Raw genomic sequence first — 15,398 nt, 5'->3', positions numbered from 1 at the left:
ACAATCAACACAAATAAATGACTTAACAAAATCATTAGTAAATAAAAATAATTTCTTATAATAAAAAACAAACAATAAAAGAAAATCTTATGAACATCTTATCAAATTTTATTTATTTATCTGATTTTATTTTGTTTTATTCTATTCTATCTTATTTATTTTGTTTTATTCTATTTTATTCTATCTTATTTTATTTTATTTTGTTTTGTTTTATTTTATTCTATCTTATTTTATTTTGTTTTATTCTATTTTATTCTATCTTATTTTATTTTATATTTTATTTTGTTTTATTTTATTCAATCTTATTTTATTTTGTTTTATTCTATTTTATTTTATCCTATTTTGTTTTGTTTTGTTTTGTTTTGTTTGTTTTATTTTATTTTATTTTTTCTTATTTTTTTGCTGCTCCCTGGATGGCTTTTGCTTTTTCATTTTTTTTGTTACCCATATGCTCTCCGCTTGAACTCCCTTTAGTTTGATTTTTTTTTTTTTTTTTTTTTTAAATGTGAAAAAATAAAAAATTAAAAACTAAACCTTTGGTGCCCCCCCGCTGGGTAGTGCCCCTAGGTGGCTGCCTGTGTCGCCTGTAGGAGGATCCGGTTTAACAGAAGACACATCAGATCTTGTTAAAGATAAGCTCTGACATTTTGAACATCTGTCTTCCTCAACAGGCTGTGTCTTCCTGTTCCAGTCAAAGAGCTCCTCTGCTGACACTCGGATCATTAACATAGTTTGCATTGTGGCTCACTCGCTTACAGCGGTTGGTTTCAGCGATGACATTTTTAAGATACCTTAAGGACAAATCCAGAGCAAGGTCCCGGTAATGTAACAACTGAGTAGTGAAGAAAATGAACTAAGTACATTTGTGAAATGTCACGGTCTCCCTCTGAGGTTGGCTGAGTACCATTACTCAGTGAAATCTGTGAAACGTTTGCTCTTTTTTCTGCAGTCAGCCACCGCTGCAGCTGCCCTAAAGTGAGAGATCACACTGAGGGCATTTCATTTGCTGCCTTTGTGCCAGTCCAGATGAATTAATTATGGGATGAAAAAAGTAACACAGGACATTAACTGTAGATGATGAAGGTAAGAAAGTGAAGTCTAATCGCCACAGCTGACTTCTCCCTCGAAGGCAGAGGTTCCCATTTATTAGATCCTTTGTCATCTTCAGGGAGAGGCGGTGAGAGAAAAGACAGAGGGAGAGACTGACAGAGTGAAAGACGGAGAGAAATAGCAGAGGATCTGGGTAAATAAACCGACAGTGCAGTAAATGCAGCATTGCGGTTCTGCTGTGATATGAGACTGCCTCTCATAAATAATGTAGCTGAGTGTCGGCCGGCCTGCCAGGAGCCGCTACACTGCTCCTCACACAGGGAAAACGAGGCTAAACAAACACTCGGCCAGTCGGGTCACAGGTGGCTAAACACACACACACAGTACAGGTATCAGTCGCTGCAACGAGAACATGCAACCAGTGACGTGCACACCTGCGTGCACCAACACAGAGAACTGAATAACAACTGTTGAGATGCAGGAAGAGAAGGCAAACACCAGCCACTTTATTAGGTACACTTGTTCAACTGTACAATAGCTAATCAGCCAATCACATGGCAGCAATTCATTAACATTTAGTCATGTAGACATGGTCAAGTCTGCAGAAGAGCATCTCTGAAGCAACAACACCTTGTCCAACCTTGAAGCAGATGGGCTACAGCAGCAGAAGACCACACCAGGTGCCACTCCTGTCAGCTAACAACAGGAAACTGAGGCTACAATTCACACGGGTTTTCTCACCAAAACTGGACAATAGAAGATTGGAAAAACCACATTCAGATGGAAGCATGGATCCATCCTGCCTTGTATCAACGCTTCAGGCTGCTGCTGCTGCTGGTGGTGTAATGGTGTGGGGGAGATTTTCTTAGTACCAACTGAGCATGGTTTAAACACCACAGCCTACCTGAGTATTGTAGCTGAGCGTGTCCATCCCTTTATGACCACAGTGTACCCATCTTCTGATGGCTACTTCCAGCAGGATAACGCACCATGTCACAAAGCTCACATCATCTCAAACATGACAATGAGTTCACTGTACTCCAATGGCCTCCACAGTCACCAGATCTCAGTCCAATAGAGCACCTTTGGGATGTGCTGGAACGGGAGATTCTCATCATGGATGTGCAGCCGACAAATCTGCAGCAACTGTGTGATGTCATCATGTCAATATGGACCAACATCTCTGAGGAATATTTCCAGCACCTTGTTGGATCTATGACACCAAGGGCTCTAGTTTCCCAGCGCAGCGCAGGGTGGCGAACCCCGCGCAGAGCTAGTTTCGAGCAGCGCAACCCGAGGCGCGCTGAGTTTGGTAGTTTGGAAAGCTCGCCAGCTGAAACCAGGTCTACTGTCAGCGCAGGCGGAGCGCAGCCGGTGTAAGTGGAAGTTTGGCTGAGCGGCGGACAGTGCGCACACGTCACCAAAACCTCACAGGCAGGTTTCCAGAATATCAGGCACATTAACGATGCAATAAATACCCAAAAACCACTATTCAATGCAACTATCTGCAATCAGCACATAAATGTATCTCTGTATCGACTGTCCCGTCACATCTGATGTCAGATCAAAGGGGATTGGCACCGTTTGGCATGCGTAATGGAAACCCAACCTGATTTGATTAACACAGCTGCAAACTAATGAGTTCACATCCCTCTCAGCCAACCACAAACAGCCACAGCATCAGATAGGGAGTATATATTCAGCATCTGTCATCTTAGAAAAGTCAAAAGAAAAGAAACAGAGTGAGACTGCGAGAGAGAAAGAGAGAGCGCACGCACGAGAGAAACGCAACATTGATTTACAATTGTGGTGACCTCCTCCCAGGCTACCTTTGCATCATCAGCCCGTGGAGGTCTGCTCGCAGTTCTGTATATTCAGACACTGCAAGCTTGGACCTCCCGGACCAAACCATCAGTTTCCTCCTGGGAGAAGTTTGGCCGTCTGACGCTGCTGCTCTCTTCTGCCATGGCGAATTGAGTAAACTCTCATTACGCCTTCGCTTGGTGCATTTAAGGGCGAGGAGAGGGGCTCATTTGATTGGTGTGATGTGTGTAAAACCCACTCCACGCCTTCTCTCCTCCCTCTTTCCGACTTGCGCAGGTAGGAGGGATGGAGGTGGGAAAGATGAGTAGCTGTGCCAGGCACACGGTGTGCCAAACTTGCAAAATCCACCTGGCCACACCCAGTTGGCGAAGCACAGGTGCGCTGCGCCTCCGCATCGCCCGGTCTGCGAAACTACAGCCCCAAGAATTAAAAAGGGAATCCAACCCAGTATGAGCAAGGTGTACCTAATAAAGTGGCCAGTGAGTGTATGTAATCATATCTGCTGTATTTAATTATTTTTCAGCCATTAGGGGACGGCACGACGAGCTGCACACAACATTCTCATAGCATCACCTGATTTTGTCCACCAGGCAGTGAAGACAAGTCACGGTGACAAAAAAAAGACTTTCCTCTCTGATCAGAGAAAATTTTACACCGCTTAAAAGAGATTTCTCAGCCTCCTAATTGAAGCTGATTCTTCTGAAAGACCATAGAAGTAGCATAACATGTCGTCAACATTTAAATACTGAAACTTAATTTGCACATGAAAGCAGCAGCGTTTTCTGCATAATGGCAGAACGGCAGCAGTGGCAGGAGGGGGACCAGAAACCTACAAGTGTGTTTAAGCACAATAGTTCCCCGTGGAGCGTGTGTGGATTACACCAATAAAAACAGACTATTATCATCGCTGCTCATAAGCAAAACACTGATTCCTCCCTGATGACTCCACCACAAACACTGGAAAAAAGAAATGCATGAAAACATTAAACAAGTGAATGTGGGTTATTACTGAGAGGAGAATAGATAGAATAGATCCTGTGTGTGTGGGTGTGTGTGTGTGTGTATGGGAGGGGTCAGGAGTAAATATGAAATGATGCGGCATCTGTTGAGACTTTAAGTGATATATCACTCCATTCCACTTCGTTTAGCATCACTTCATCTGAGTTAATTGGTTCATGAGGAGCACTAATTAAGGGGGATGGCCTTGTTTATCGTCACGGCGACGCTCGTTAAGCGGAGATATCTTTTTCTTTTTTTTTTCTTCCAGGACTGGTGACATTAACCCACCCTTCACAACAGTGGGTGGGTGGGGGGGATGCGTCAGCATATATTTGCTTCAGTCTTGGATGTGGCAGCTGCATCAAACAGCTCATGTGCAGCAGAGTGAAGCGTGCACACACACACACACACACACACACACACAGAGCGTAACAACACTTCTCATGTGCTGTGTAACACGCTGATAACACATGCACACACAGGACCATACGTGAGATGGTAATGTGTCCTACCTCTCTGCGTCGTGATGCCCAGCAGGTCTGTTTGACTTTCCAAACCACGGCGGCGACCAGCAGCAGAGACAGGAAACAGCTGAAGAGAGGACAGGGACACAGGGTGAGTCCAGCAATCAATCAAGAAATCAATGAGTCCAAAAGTATGCAAAAAACATTCAAGTCAAGCAGAGTGAGATGGTTCATCCACCTGACACAGTGATTAACCTGTCTGGCTTTTCTACATAATAACTCCATCTGCCTCCCAGCTGGGATCATGTCAACGCCCACAAAAGCAGAGGAAACAAGCGAAAGTGATGGGAAGTGATTTGCTTGAGAGATCATGCATCTCTTCAGTGGACTTGTTGGTACTTCAGGAGCTACTCTTGCATAGCCAGACCTATCTCCACAGTGCTGTGTCAGTGCAAGAGAAAGATCTGGAGGCACACAAGATTACTCTGATAAAGAGAATAAAGCGGCAGTAGCTCAGTCCATAGGGACCTGGGTTGGGAACCGGAGGGTCGCCTGTTCGAGTCCCCGTCCAGACCAAATATGGAGCGTGGACTGGTGGCTGGAGAGGTGCCAGTTCACCTCCTGGGCACTGCCAAGGTGCCCTTGAGCAAGGCACCAAACCCCCCAACCGCTCGGGGCGCCTCACCAAGGACAGCCCCCTCACTCTGACATCTCTCCACTTAGTGCATGTATAGGTCCTGTTTGTGCATGCGTGTATCCTTCGGACCTGTGTGTTAATGACAAGCAAGAGTGAAAACACTGAATTTCCCCTCAGGGGGATTAATAAAGTCTATAAAATTAAAAAAAAAAAAGAAAAGGAACATGCTCTGGCTAAACGCACCTTAAATTTGTATGTGACAACTTTGACCGTTCCATTAGCTTTATCTCTTGGATGACATACACTTTTAGTAAAGAGTGGATCTTAAAGCATTTAAAAAAAATATATATATTACTTTTGACCGGATTATGTGAACTGCATGTATTCTAATCCTCACTCAGAGAAATAAAAGCATCGTAGAGCGTTGTTCCTGTGGGCCACAGCAACACTAAACCCCTGAGCTTGCCTGAGAAGGACTAAATGCACAAAGCTGCTGTTTTTAAATATCCCATGGAGTGCTGAAGTCATGCCCCTTCCGGTAGAGCTCATGGGACCTTAGATCAGAAAAAAATATGAATGGCAGTGAATGGGGAGAGCAATATTATCTTTTGTTCCTGTTTGAGTTGCGACATGAAATCTAAATATGTTGTTAATGAATTTAAAACATAAATTTTAAGGTCAAGAAAGTCATACTTTGTGGTAAAACTGTTGAGATATAAGCTTGTTAATTAGAAAGACTCAAGAGTACACAGGAGGAGGTCGCGTATATGACGCCATAGCTTTCGCTCGCTTCCTGCAGCTTGGCCTCCCCGCTGAAATTCCACTGTTTTATGATTAATGGATTTATGATTGAAGATGTCTGTGTGTTTTGTGCCAGGTTGCAGTCACATACGCGTGACGTCACATACGCGACCGCCTCCTGTGTAGTTTTTCTAATTATGTTTTTTTCAAAAGCTTATATCTGAACAGTTTTACCACAAAGTATGACTTTCTTGACCTTAAAATTTATGTTTTAAATTCATTAACGACATATTTGGATTTCATGTCGCAACTCAAATGGGACCAAAAGATAATATTGCTCTCCCCATTCACTGCCATTCATATTTTTTCCGATCTATGGTCCCATGAGCTCTACCAGAAGGGGCATGACTTTGGCACTCTATGGAGAGAGACTCTCACTGCAGCCTGTTGTATTTTGTTCTGAAAATGTTGGCATGCAGCCTTGTTCTGTGGACGATAAACCAGGTGCAGACTGATAAAGACCCCAGCCACTGTTTGTGGTGGAAACACTAGGGTCTGAAAGTACTTACAGAATTACAATTTTAGAGATTTTAGAGTTTATTGTGAGCCACTTCAAAACAATACTCTGCAGGAAATCAACAGTGTGTAAACTTGTGTCTGTAGGGCTGCTCACGACTAAGAATTTTCCTATTCAATCAGTGGACTAGTCTCCTGCATGTTTCTGATATGAATGTAATGATTAAATGATATATTTTGGTGGTTTGAGTTGAAGGTGTGAGAAAGAATAGTATCAGTAACATTGTTAACACTGTGCTACATTACAGAGAAATACAAACCGTACTAATGAACCTTCATTAATATAGGCCTATATTTTATCTCCAAGTACACGTCACACACTGAGCGAGCCGCCTGTTAATGACGCTATGGGCTAATGGGCATGTAGCTACTTCCATGTTTCAGATGATACGTCATGTTTGTAGTCGACCAATGAAGATGAGTTTACATATCACCTTGGGTTCATCCTTCACCTTCTCAAAATGATCCCACACTTTGGATTTCCTGCCCGACATGTTATTAACTAGCCTGTGGAATAACTGCAGGTACCAGCCCTGGAGATTAACCTGACTCCTGTCTGACTGCTGAGTGTGGACACTTCCTGTGTCTGTCCTTTCAAATTAAAGTCACACATGGTCCAGTCATATAGGTTTGGATTTATTTTGACAAGGTGCAGCTCCTAATAGAGTTTCACTTTTTTTTTTTGTATGTATAACTAGAAATTTGAATTACCCATAATGTGATTACTTTAAACTAAGCAGAAAACAATATTTTCCTCCTCTACCTTCACCCTCAGTGCAGCACTAGTCCAAATCTGACCAGACTGCATTTTCCACATGTTGCCAACAAATCACCTCCACAGAAACTTGTCCTGAAACCTGTACTTGTTGTCTTGTGTCGACTCATGGGAGGCACTTAACTCTGAATACAGTAACACCAGCTCCAAAGAGGAGCAGGGATAGAGCTGCCTGAGAGAGGGATACTTAAACACACACTGGTGCATGAATACACACTCGATAAATCTAAGGGGTCATGAAACAAAACCAAAATATAATTTTCTGCTACACAAACTGATCTCTCAATGTTTGGACTGTTTTTCTTGTAAAATACTGGACAGCTTTACTCCCTCCATCCTCCACAAATTATTCAAATGAAACGATGATTTAACTAAAACAATCTGGGAAGGGAAAATAACTATTGCTCACTGCTTTTAGACACATTCAACATTTTAATGGGGCCCAAGTCAGAAAGGTTAAGAGCGGCTGCTTTGGACTTCTTTTGGGTGGAAATTGTACATTTAATAACATGTTGTAGGAGCAGCAACAGTCATAGCTTAATAAGCCGTCACAACTAGCTGAGGAAGCTACTGCTGACAGGCACTGAACAGAACCCAAGACCAAAAAAATGGAAATGCAAGAGAAAACATGAATGTTAAAAACATGTCTTCATGCATACAGTGTCCTTTGTTGCCCCTGTGAAAAGTATCTGCATGTATTTCATGCTTGTAGTACTCTTTGTCGTTGTCATTAAAAACACAACCACACTATAATCATAGATCAGTATCTTCACACTCTTTCTGTCCTCCAGCTGCAGTTTCCGGAGAGCAGAGACGACAGAGGATAGAGAGTTTCTCTGGGAATTTGTGGCAGAGTCAAAACCGCGGTGACCACAGGCAGCTGGGGATTTTAGGACAGAGGCAAAGGGCAGCGAGAGGTCAACGAGCGACATGATGCTCTCTAACAAAGAACATGTACACACACACGGACGCGCACGTACACACACTCCGCCTGAGAGTTCAGTGTCTGGAGGGCAAAGTTATCTGGCCAAACACAAAGCTCCTCTCTCAAGCAGAACTTCTGACAAGAACTCAAAACAAGCGCACCCAAAGACTTAACAACAGGAAGTCCCTGAGAAACTGCTGAGGACAGCAGCTCCGAAACAATCCTCCTCTTCATCTATTTGTGTGTGTGTGTGAGTGTGTGTGTGTGTGTATGTGCGTGATGTGTCCTCCTGCATCTCTATGTGAGGACGACAGCATTGTAAAGGGTATTAGTGCTGTAATGAGCGTGACATTTTCAGACCCTGCCTGCTGAAGAGGCTGCAGTCATGGCCTCTTCTGTCCACAGCCGACCTCTCAGCTGCATTCAGACACATCACAGCCAGGAAATCCCCTCCGGTGATGAGGACATGCTTATTAATGCTGCTGGATGAACACCGTGCACTTTCAAGACCCGAACTGATGATTTTTTCAAGATGATAAGAAAAGTTTTTATTTGAAAACGCCCTGATGAGGTAAATATGTGCACCACACAGAGATGATTCTATCCTGCGTGACCTTTACTGCAGTGGACCATAATGCCCTCTGGTATTATTGTAAAAAACAAAATCATAGAGAGATCAGTGTTTATTTTGTTGTCAAAAGCTATGACTACAAACTTTTCATCGATGACCTTTTTTCCATGACGAAAACAAGACTATACCAGCTAAAAATAGATCTTGATAATATAAACTAAGACAAAAATCTATGTTTCAATTAACTGATAAAAATGTTAGTGTGTGGACTATCGGACATTGAAAGTCAAGAAAGGCTGTGTTTGCAATTATCAAAAGATGCCACATGAGCAACAGGCTGGTAGAGCCCGGTCTCACTCCGAAGTCATCAAAAATCAATGAAAAAAGCCGTCCTTTAACATTGGCGTGATACATGGACGGTTGCTGCTAGAGTTTAACGGCACCTGGCGGCATCAGGGAGAAATGTGGCAGGACAGGGACGAAAGTTAGGGTGCCTAAAGTCCTAGTGGGGCGGGTGGGACTGCCGGTGTATGGGTCCAACTAGACTCGCGTCACCAGGATCTTCACGTACAGCGAAGAGCCTGGTTTCCATTCACTCTGAATTTTGTCTGGATTCTGGTTTCGGTCTAAAGAGCGGATCTGGAATTCACCAAATTCACCAAAGTAAAACTTTAAATTCTGGCACACCATCGTCTCGTCACATCCTCTTTCACCGTTTTGACAGGTGTAACATTATCAGGCAGCGATGTTGGCGATGCCATGTTGTTGTTGTTGTTGTTGTGGTTGATAGAGCATGCTACATGGTGAGTGTCACGTAGTTTTCCTCTCTCTTCCGCCCCCACCGCCCCAAACTTTATTGAAAAAATGCATTCACAAACTACAGGTATAATGTACAAAACTAGGATCAAGTGCCCATTAAATAAAACAGACAACTGAAATAGACAATAACTTGTAATACAATTAAATACAATAAAAGAAAAAGGTTGACTTAATGGCTTGGGGCTTTTCTTGTAAATTATATTCTTTAAATTAAAAAGTTTCACTGCATTTTTATTAGCTTGGTGCTTTTATTTTGACAGAAAGGCGCATCCGTAGAATTCCGGATCCTGTCTCTCTTGCCCTGGTTCCAGTTGCTTACCAAAATGGCCACTAAATGGCCCCAGACTAGGGTCCAGCAAACACTGACTTTCACCTGAGAGAGCGGTGTTTACGTCCCAAAAGATTCTAAAGCCAAACGCTGTTCTTTTTGCCTAAACCTAACCAGGTTTGTTGTTGTAGTACGGAAAAAACATCAATTTGCGGTGTTATACCAACGTAGTGCTTTTATTTTGAAAGAATGTAAACGTAAAACTGTATATAAACGTAAAATTTCCTGTGAAAACACAAGTGTACCTTGAAAGAAGACAATGCATTTAACAGGCTAAAGCTGACACAGCATCCCAGAACGTCAACAACCAACACACCCAGGGTACCTTGGACGTCGTATCTGGAGGTGGGGAAAGTCCATGACCAAATGTCGATATGTGACGAGGTCGGAGTGAGAATGTGTTGGCTAATGTGTTTATGTGTTCCCATAAACAGTCTGCGCCAGGATGTTTCACTAGCCTGCAAAAACATTCGCACCAAGTTGCAAGTTGTTGAATCAACCTGGTCTTACTCCAAAGTCGTCAAAATCCGACGCTTGGGCAGTGACTTGTGGCATCAGACACTGATGAAAAAAGCTGTTCTTTAATGTCAACATAATACGCAGCCGGTTGCCATTATAGATTAAAGGGAAAGTGCACCCAAAAATGAAAATTCAGCCATTATCCATATGCCGAGGGAGGCTCAGGTGAAGTTTTAGAGTCCTCACATCACTTGCAGAGATCCAAGGGGAGAGGAGGTAGCAACACAACTCCACCTAATGGAAGCTGACGGCGCCCCTCGGCATATGGGTGAGTAGATAATGGCTGAATTTTCAGTTTTGGGTGCACTATCCCTTTAAGGGTGCTTGGCAGCATCAGGGGGAAACAGAGCAGAGCAAGAACAAAAGTTAAGGTGGCGAAAGTCCAAGTACGGCAGGCGGGAGAGGTGGTGGATAGGTACAACAAACACCGACTTTCATGCAGTAGAGCGGTGTTCACATCCTGTAAGATTCTAAAACCAAACCCTGTTCTTTTTTTCCTAAACCAAACCAAGTCAGAGTCAGAGTGAGAATGTGTTGGCTGAATGGATTTGTGGAATTTCTTAGTTGCAGCTGTGGCTGTTAGCAGTTAGCTCCACTCATTAGCCGCTGAATGGCAGCAGAGCAAGCAGCCACCGGCCGCAGGACTTCATAACTGATCCCAGTAGGACTCCTTCATACGGGCCAGCTGAGGTGGTTCTGAGGTTGTGGTGGATTTAATTCTTAAAACAACAGAAGAAACTGTACCAAAACTATAGTGAACTCATTCCACAACCAGACACCATCTATTCCCAGGACCACCCTGAATGCCATGAACACACACACACTGCAGCTCATCAGGAAACGTGGACAGTTATATTGCAGCAGCCTTCACTGTAGGAGGAGCAGTAAAACCTGAGTTGAAGAAGCCCACAGGGTTGCATATCTCTGGAGTTGCACATTGTATGATTTCATGTGACAGATAAATTGAGTGATTCTTGGAAGGAACTCTGCAATGTCTGGTTTGAAGTGCAATATAAATAGACTTTATTGTTATTACAAAATATTATTCTCAAAATACTTCCACTTGCCTGTGCTATTACCGCGCCTCATCTTCATGCCAAGACCCCACTGCATCGAATATTCCCCAGAACAATCGAAGCAAAGACAAATACACTCACTAACTCCCTCACAATGATTTTCCATCCTCTAGACGTACCTTCTAAAAACCCTCCACTGGCTGGGATTCAAATCCAATCAGGCCCAAGATTCCCCATTCAGTCTGTATTACCTCGCCTCGCCATTAATGGGCCACAGGGCCCGAGCTTAGCCATCTAACCAATGGAGCGGAGTGGCTAATTGTCGCTATTACCAAGGCATTAGGAAGAAGGATGAAGGGGGAAGAGGGGGAGAGGAGGGGAGGCTGGGAGTGTCCTGCGGGTTTGTTAACACTCCACTGAGCCTCTTGATAGGTTTAGGTTTAAGACTGTTCAGCCACAGGTAATAGCAATTGAACTGATAAAATAGCCAGGCATCATGGGTAAGAATAAGACCGGGTCCATGTGAGAGTGTGTGCATGATTGTGATCCCGCTCTCTTAAGTGGCGTGGCTTGGTTTAAAACAAACATCCAACAGCACACACAACAGACACACACACAGCAGAGCACAATGAAACATCTGAACCCCAGCGGGCAGAGCCAAAAATCAATAAGCTATTCGTTGAACATGAGCCACAGATAGCTCCCAATCGGAAACAGCTTTCCATCTGCACAAGCAGCAAATCAACTCTCAGTGTAGAGACAGGCCAAAGTGAGGCCTCGGGTCTTGAGAGAGCAGCTGCAGGTTCTCTTCCTCTAACATGTTCAACATTTAATCCGAGGATCTGTGTCTTTTCCTCACTACTTTTTTTATTTATATAATTATATCTTTCACTTCAGCAAATAAGGATGTGATTTAAGTGAGCTGAAGTTCGTCTGCGTACCAGATGGCTACTTTACATATCTAAACATCCTGATAAACTCATTGCTATCCTGCCCCATAGGGCTGCTGCCTAAAAATGAACAATTCAGATTTTTAGTTGGGAAGTGCTGAATCAATTTCACATCATCAGTCACAGCGTCCAACTCTTCTCCCCTGCAGCATCATTGTCCACAGAGCAACACATGATAACAACATAGACATCCCACAAACTTGGTCTCATGCATACCTGTAAAGATTACTAGCACAGTAAAACAATCCAGAGTTACTGAAAATCTGCAGAAGTGATTGTAGTGACACGTTCTGCTCTGCAAGCTGTGCTTACGACGTGCAGTACACTTTTTATCTCCTCTGACAGCGTGAACATCTGTGATATCAGGGTGATGATGATGAGGGAAACTGCTAAAGGCACTAAAATGTCTAACGGGTAAATTGAGAGACTGTTACTGTCATCCAGGATGTACAGTCGTTTCCACTGAGGATGGGTCTGACATGTTCGCCTCACTTTTATTGATTTAGGTTGTTTTCTTACTTAAGTCTCTCTGAATGTTGTTGTCTGTCCGTCCAACCGTCAAATGAGAGAAGAGTCAATAAGACATGCTGATATGGGCTGACATCAGTTACTACAGTCAAAGCAATAAGCTCAAAGATGCTAAAACTGGTAAATCAGTGTTCCTTGTAACAGAGATAGAACTAGGGGTGGGGAAAAAAATCGATTTTTAGATGCATCGAGATTCTGTCTTGAGTGATAATAATTGATTTTAATTTTATTTTTATATTTATTTTTCAAATTACCGTAACTCCTCAACCATTCACGCTATCAACGTAATTCCAACGGATTCTGAGAGCTGAGAAGCGGAGTGACATCATTACCTGTGAAGGAGGGGAGGGAAGTGAGCACAGCAGGAGGAGAGTGACAGCTGACGAGGAGAGTGCAAGTCGGAGTGATTTAATGGTGTTGTAGTGGAGTTTCGGTGGCGTTTTCTTTGTAAATAATATTTAGTGTTGATAATAATAGTATCTGTGGTTTTTTTTTTTTTAGAGCTTTTTGGTTTTTTTATGCCGTGTTTTTGAGTGTTTTTTGTCGTGTTTTCGTCATGTTTTCGCTATAGTTCATAGTTTTGCCATCATTCGTCTTTTTTGCAATAGTTCGTGGTTTTGTAGTTCATATAGTTATAGTCAGTTATAGTTTTGTAAATACTGGAGGAGAAATGTCGAGGAGGTCGACGAGGGACGGGAGAGTCCCGTTGAGATTTGTGGATGAGGAGGATGGACCGGAGGAGACTGGTGGAGTGTATCATCTCAACCACAGTAAGGAATACAGTTTGTATGCACTGGATATGTATTCCCAGCTTTATTACAATAATGTTTTCCAATATCTAGTGTAAATTTTCTTATTGGCTCGTTTTAGAATGGAGAATCGTTTTATAATCAAAATCGTTGCAATCGGAATTGAATCGAATCATGAGGTGCCGAGAGATTCCCACCCCTAGATAGAACTACAACATATTAGAAAGTATCAGGTAAATCAATCAGTCAATCGTTTATTTGTCACATGGAATTATACAAGGTACAACTCAATTTTTTATGTCTTCTTACATGGTTGGCTGCTGCTTTATATTTATACTTGCTTTATATGTTTTTCAGGATGGTTCTGGTAACTCATGCTTTCTGGTTGACCTCAACAAGACAGCCACATGGTGGCTCCTGCCAAACCCGGGCAGAGCTGCACTACAGCCACCTCTGAACGGATGCAGTGATCCACAGCAGGAAAAGGATGACTCCTCTTCTTCCCACCGTCACACCAGTCCTTGTTCACCGTAAAGCACATGCCTCCTCTCCTCCTCTAAAAGAGTCCTTTGCCCCGTCAGATCGGCGTATAGGAAAAGAGTCAACAGGTTGAATGGCGCCATTTTCTGTTAATCAAAGGTGGTTACAGTTTCTGATATTCCGCTGGTAAGTGATGCGGCACAAAGGTCGTCCAGTTTATTTCCAACATCTGTACAATGGCTTGCAGGATGCTAGTTTAGCTGGTGCCCATCTTCTCCATCTTCACTCAATCTTTACTGATGTTTAAATTGGAAAACCTCGACCTGAACAGCTCGCAGCTAGCTAGCTAGAAGTCGCCAAAGCAAGCACAGGATTTTGACCCAGGAGAACAGCCTTCGAGACCAACAAACAACCACATCAGTGCTGGTGTTTGCACCACTCAAAGCCAGCTGTTTTTTGTGGACACACCGCTGCCTTTCTGGTGATGTTTGTACCAACAAAGCCCGGCATTTTTTAAGGAAGAGCCACAATCTCTTCCTAAACATAGCCAAGTGATTTTGTGACAGGAACCTAACAGCCGACCCCTTCTGCATCAAGACACAATGTACGGCTGCTCCTGGTGTCATTAGAGTAACGCTGGGGCCCAAGAGACCGAAAGGGAGACAGTGAAGGATTGAGGGTTACGTAGACCTACTGTATAGATATGTATAAAAAGTACTAACACAAGTCCTTAAATGTGCCCAAGAAACATATGCTGTTCTTAAGGATAAAAAGGGTTGAAACTTCATACAGGAGCTGTGGAAGTTTTAATTTACGCAATCCACATCACTCCTGCTGCCCCATGGGTTAGCGCCAATTTGATATACATTCGAACAAATAAAGCAACTCAAAAACCTGAAAAAAAAAAAATGTGCAGACAAATAAAAGATATTTGAAGAGACAGACTGAAATCTCCACAGACAGGGATGGTCATTTTGGAATGAAGTGGGCGAGCTCAGGGAGTCTCATGGGCCACTTAGTGCTGAGTAGCTTCTCCGCTGTTTTGGGAAAGAGAGAGAGAAGGAGCGGGAGAGAAACTGATTGCTAATCAAGCGAGCGAGAGCTGGGAGTAATTGGACAAAGCTGAACTGCAGTGTCACCAATTAGCATTTGAGACTGTGGAGAGTGGAGACATAAATGCTGTTTAATTATGGCCATTTTCCTTTTTTCTCCCCTTCATTTAGAGATGAGATAGAATGCATGAGGAGGGAGGACGGAGGAAAGGAGGGGACGAGAGTTTGAAACTTTTAGAAATCTTTGTGGAGGGAGATTTCACAGCTGATCGGGGAGACACAGGAAGTAGAAACTTTGAGCAGTTGGGCCTAATTTTCTAAAAAGAATAGGTAAATATTTAACTAAACACATCTAATGTAGACAAAGACTGTCCTCTGGGTTTCTCGCACTGCCC

The 15,398-nt window shown here is 43.1% G+C and overlaps 1 protein-coding gene across 3 annotated transcripts in view; it reads right to left on the bottom strand.

Annotated features, from left to right (window-relative positions):
- atrnl1a (attractin-like 1a) overlaps window positions 1-15,398 on the bottom strand; it is a 439,798-nt gene that overhangs the window by 173,680 nt on the left and 250,720 nt on the right. For all 3 annotated transcript variants that reach the window (XM_049600221.1, XM_049600219.1, XM_049600220.1), the window contains one exon: window positions 4,386-4,464. In XM_049600221.1, coding sequence (XP_049456178.1) covers window positions 4,386-4,464 — 79 coding nt within the window. The remainder of the gene's footprint in view (window positions 1-4,385; window positions 4,465-15,398) is intronic.

This window comes from Epinephelus fuscoguttatus, linkage group LG16 (genome assembly GCF_011397635.1).
Source record: "Epinephelus fuscoguttatus linkage group LG16, E.fuscoguttatus.final_Chr_v1".
NCBI lineage: Eukaryota > Metazoa > Chordata > Actinopteri > Perciformes > Serranidae > Epinephelus > Epinephelus fuscoguttatus.
Note: the sequence above shows the minus strand (reverse complement) of the source record. Positions and strands in the feature narration are given on the sequence as shown.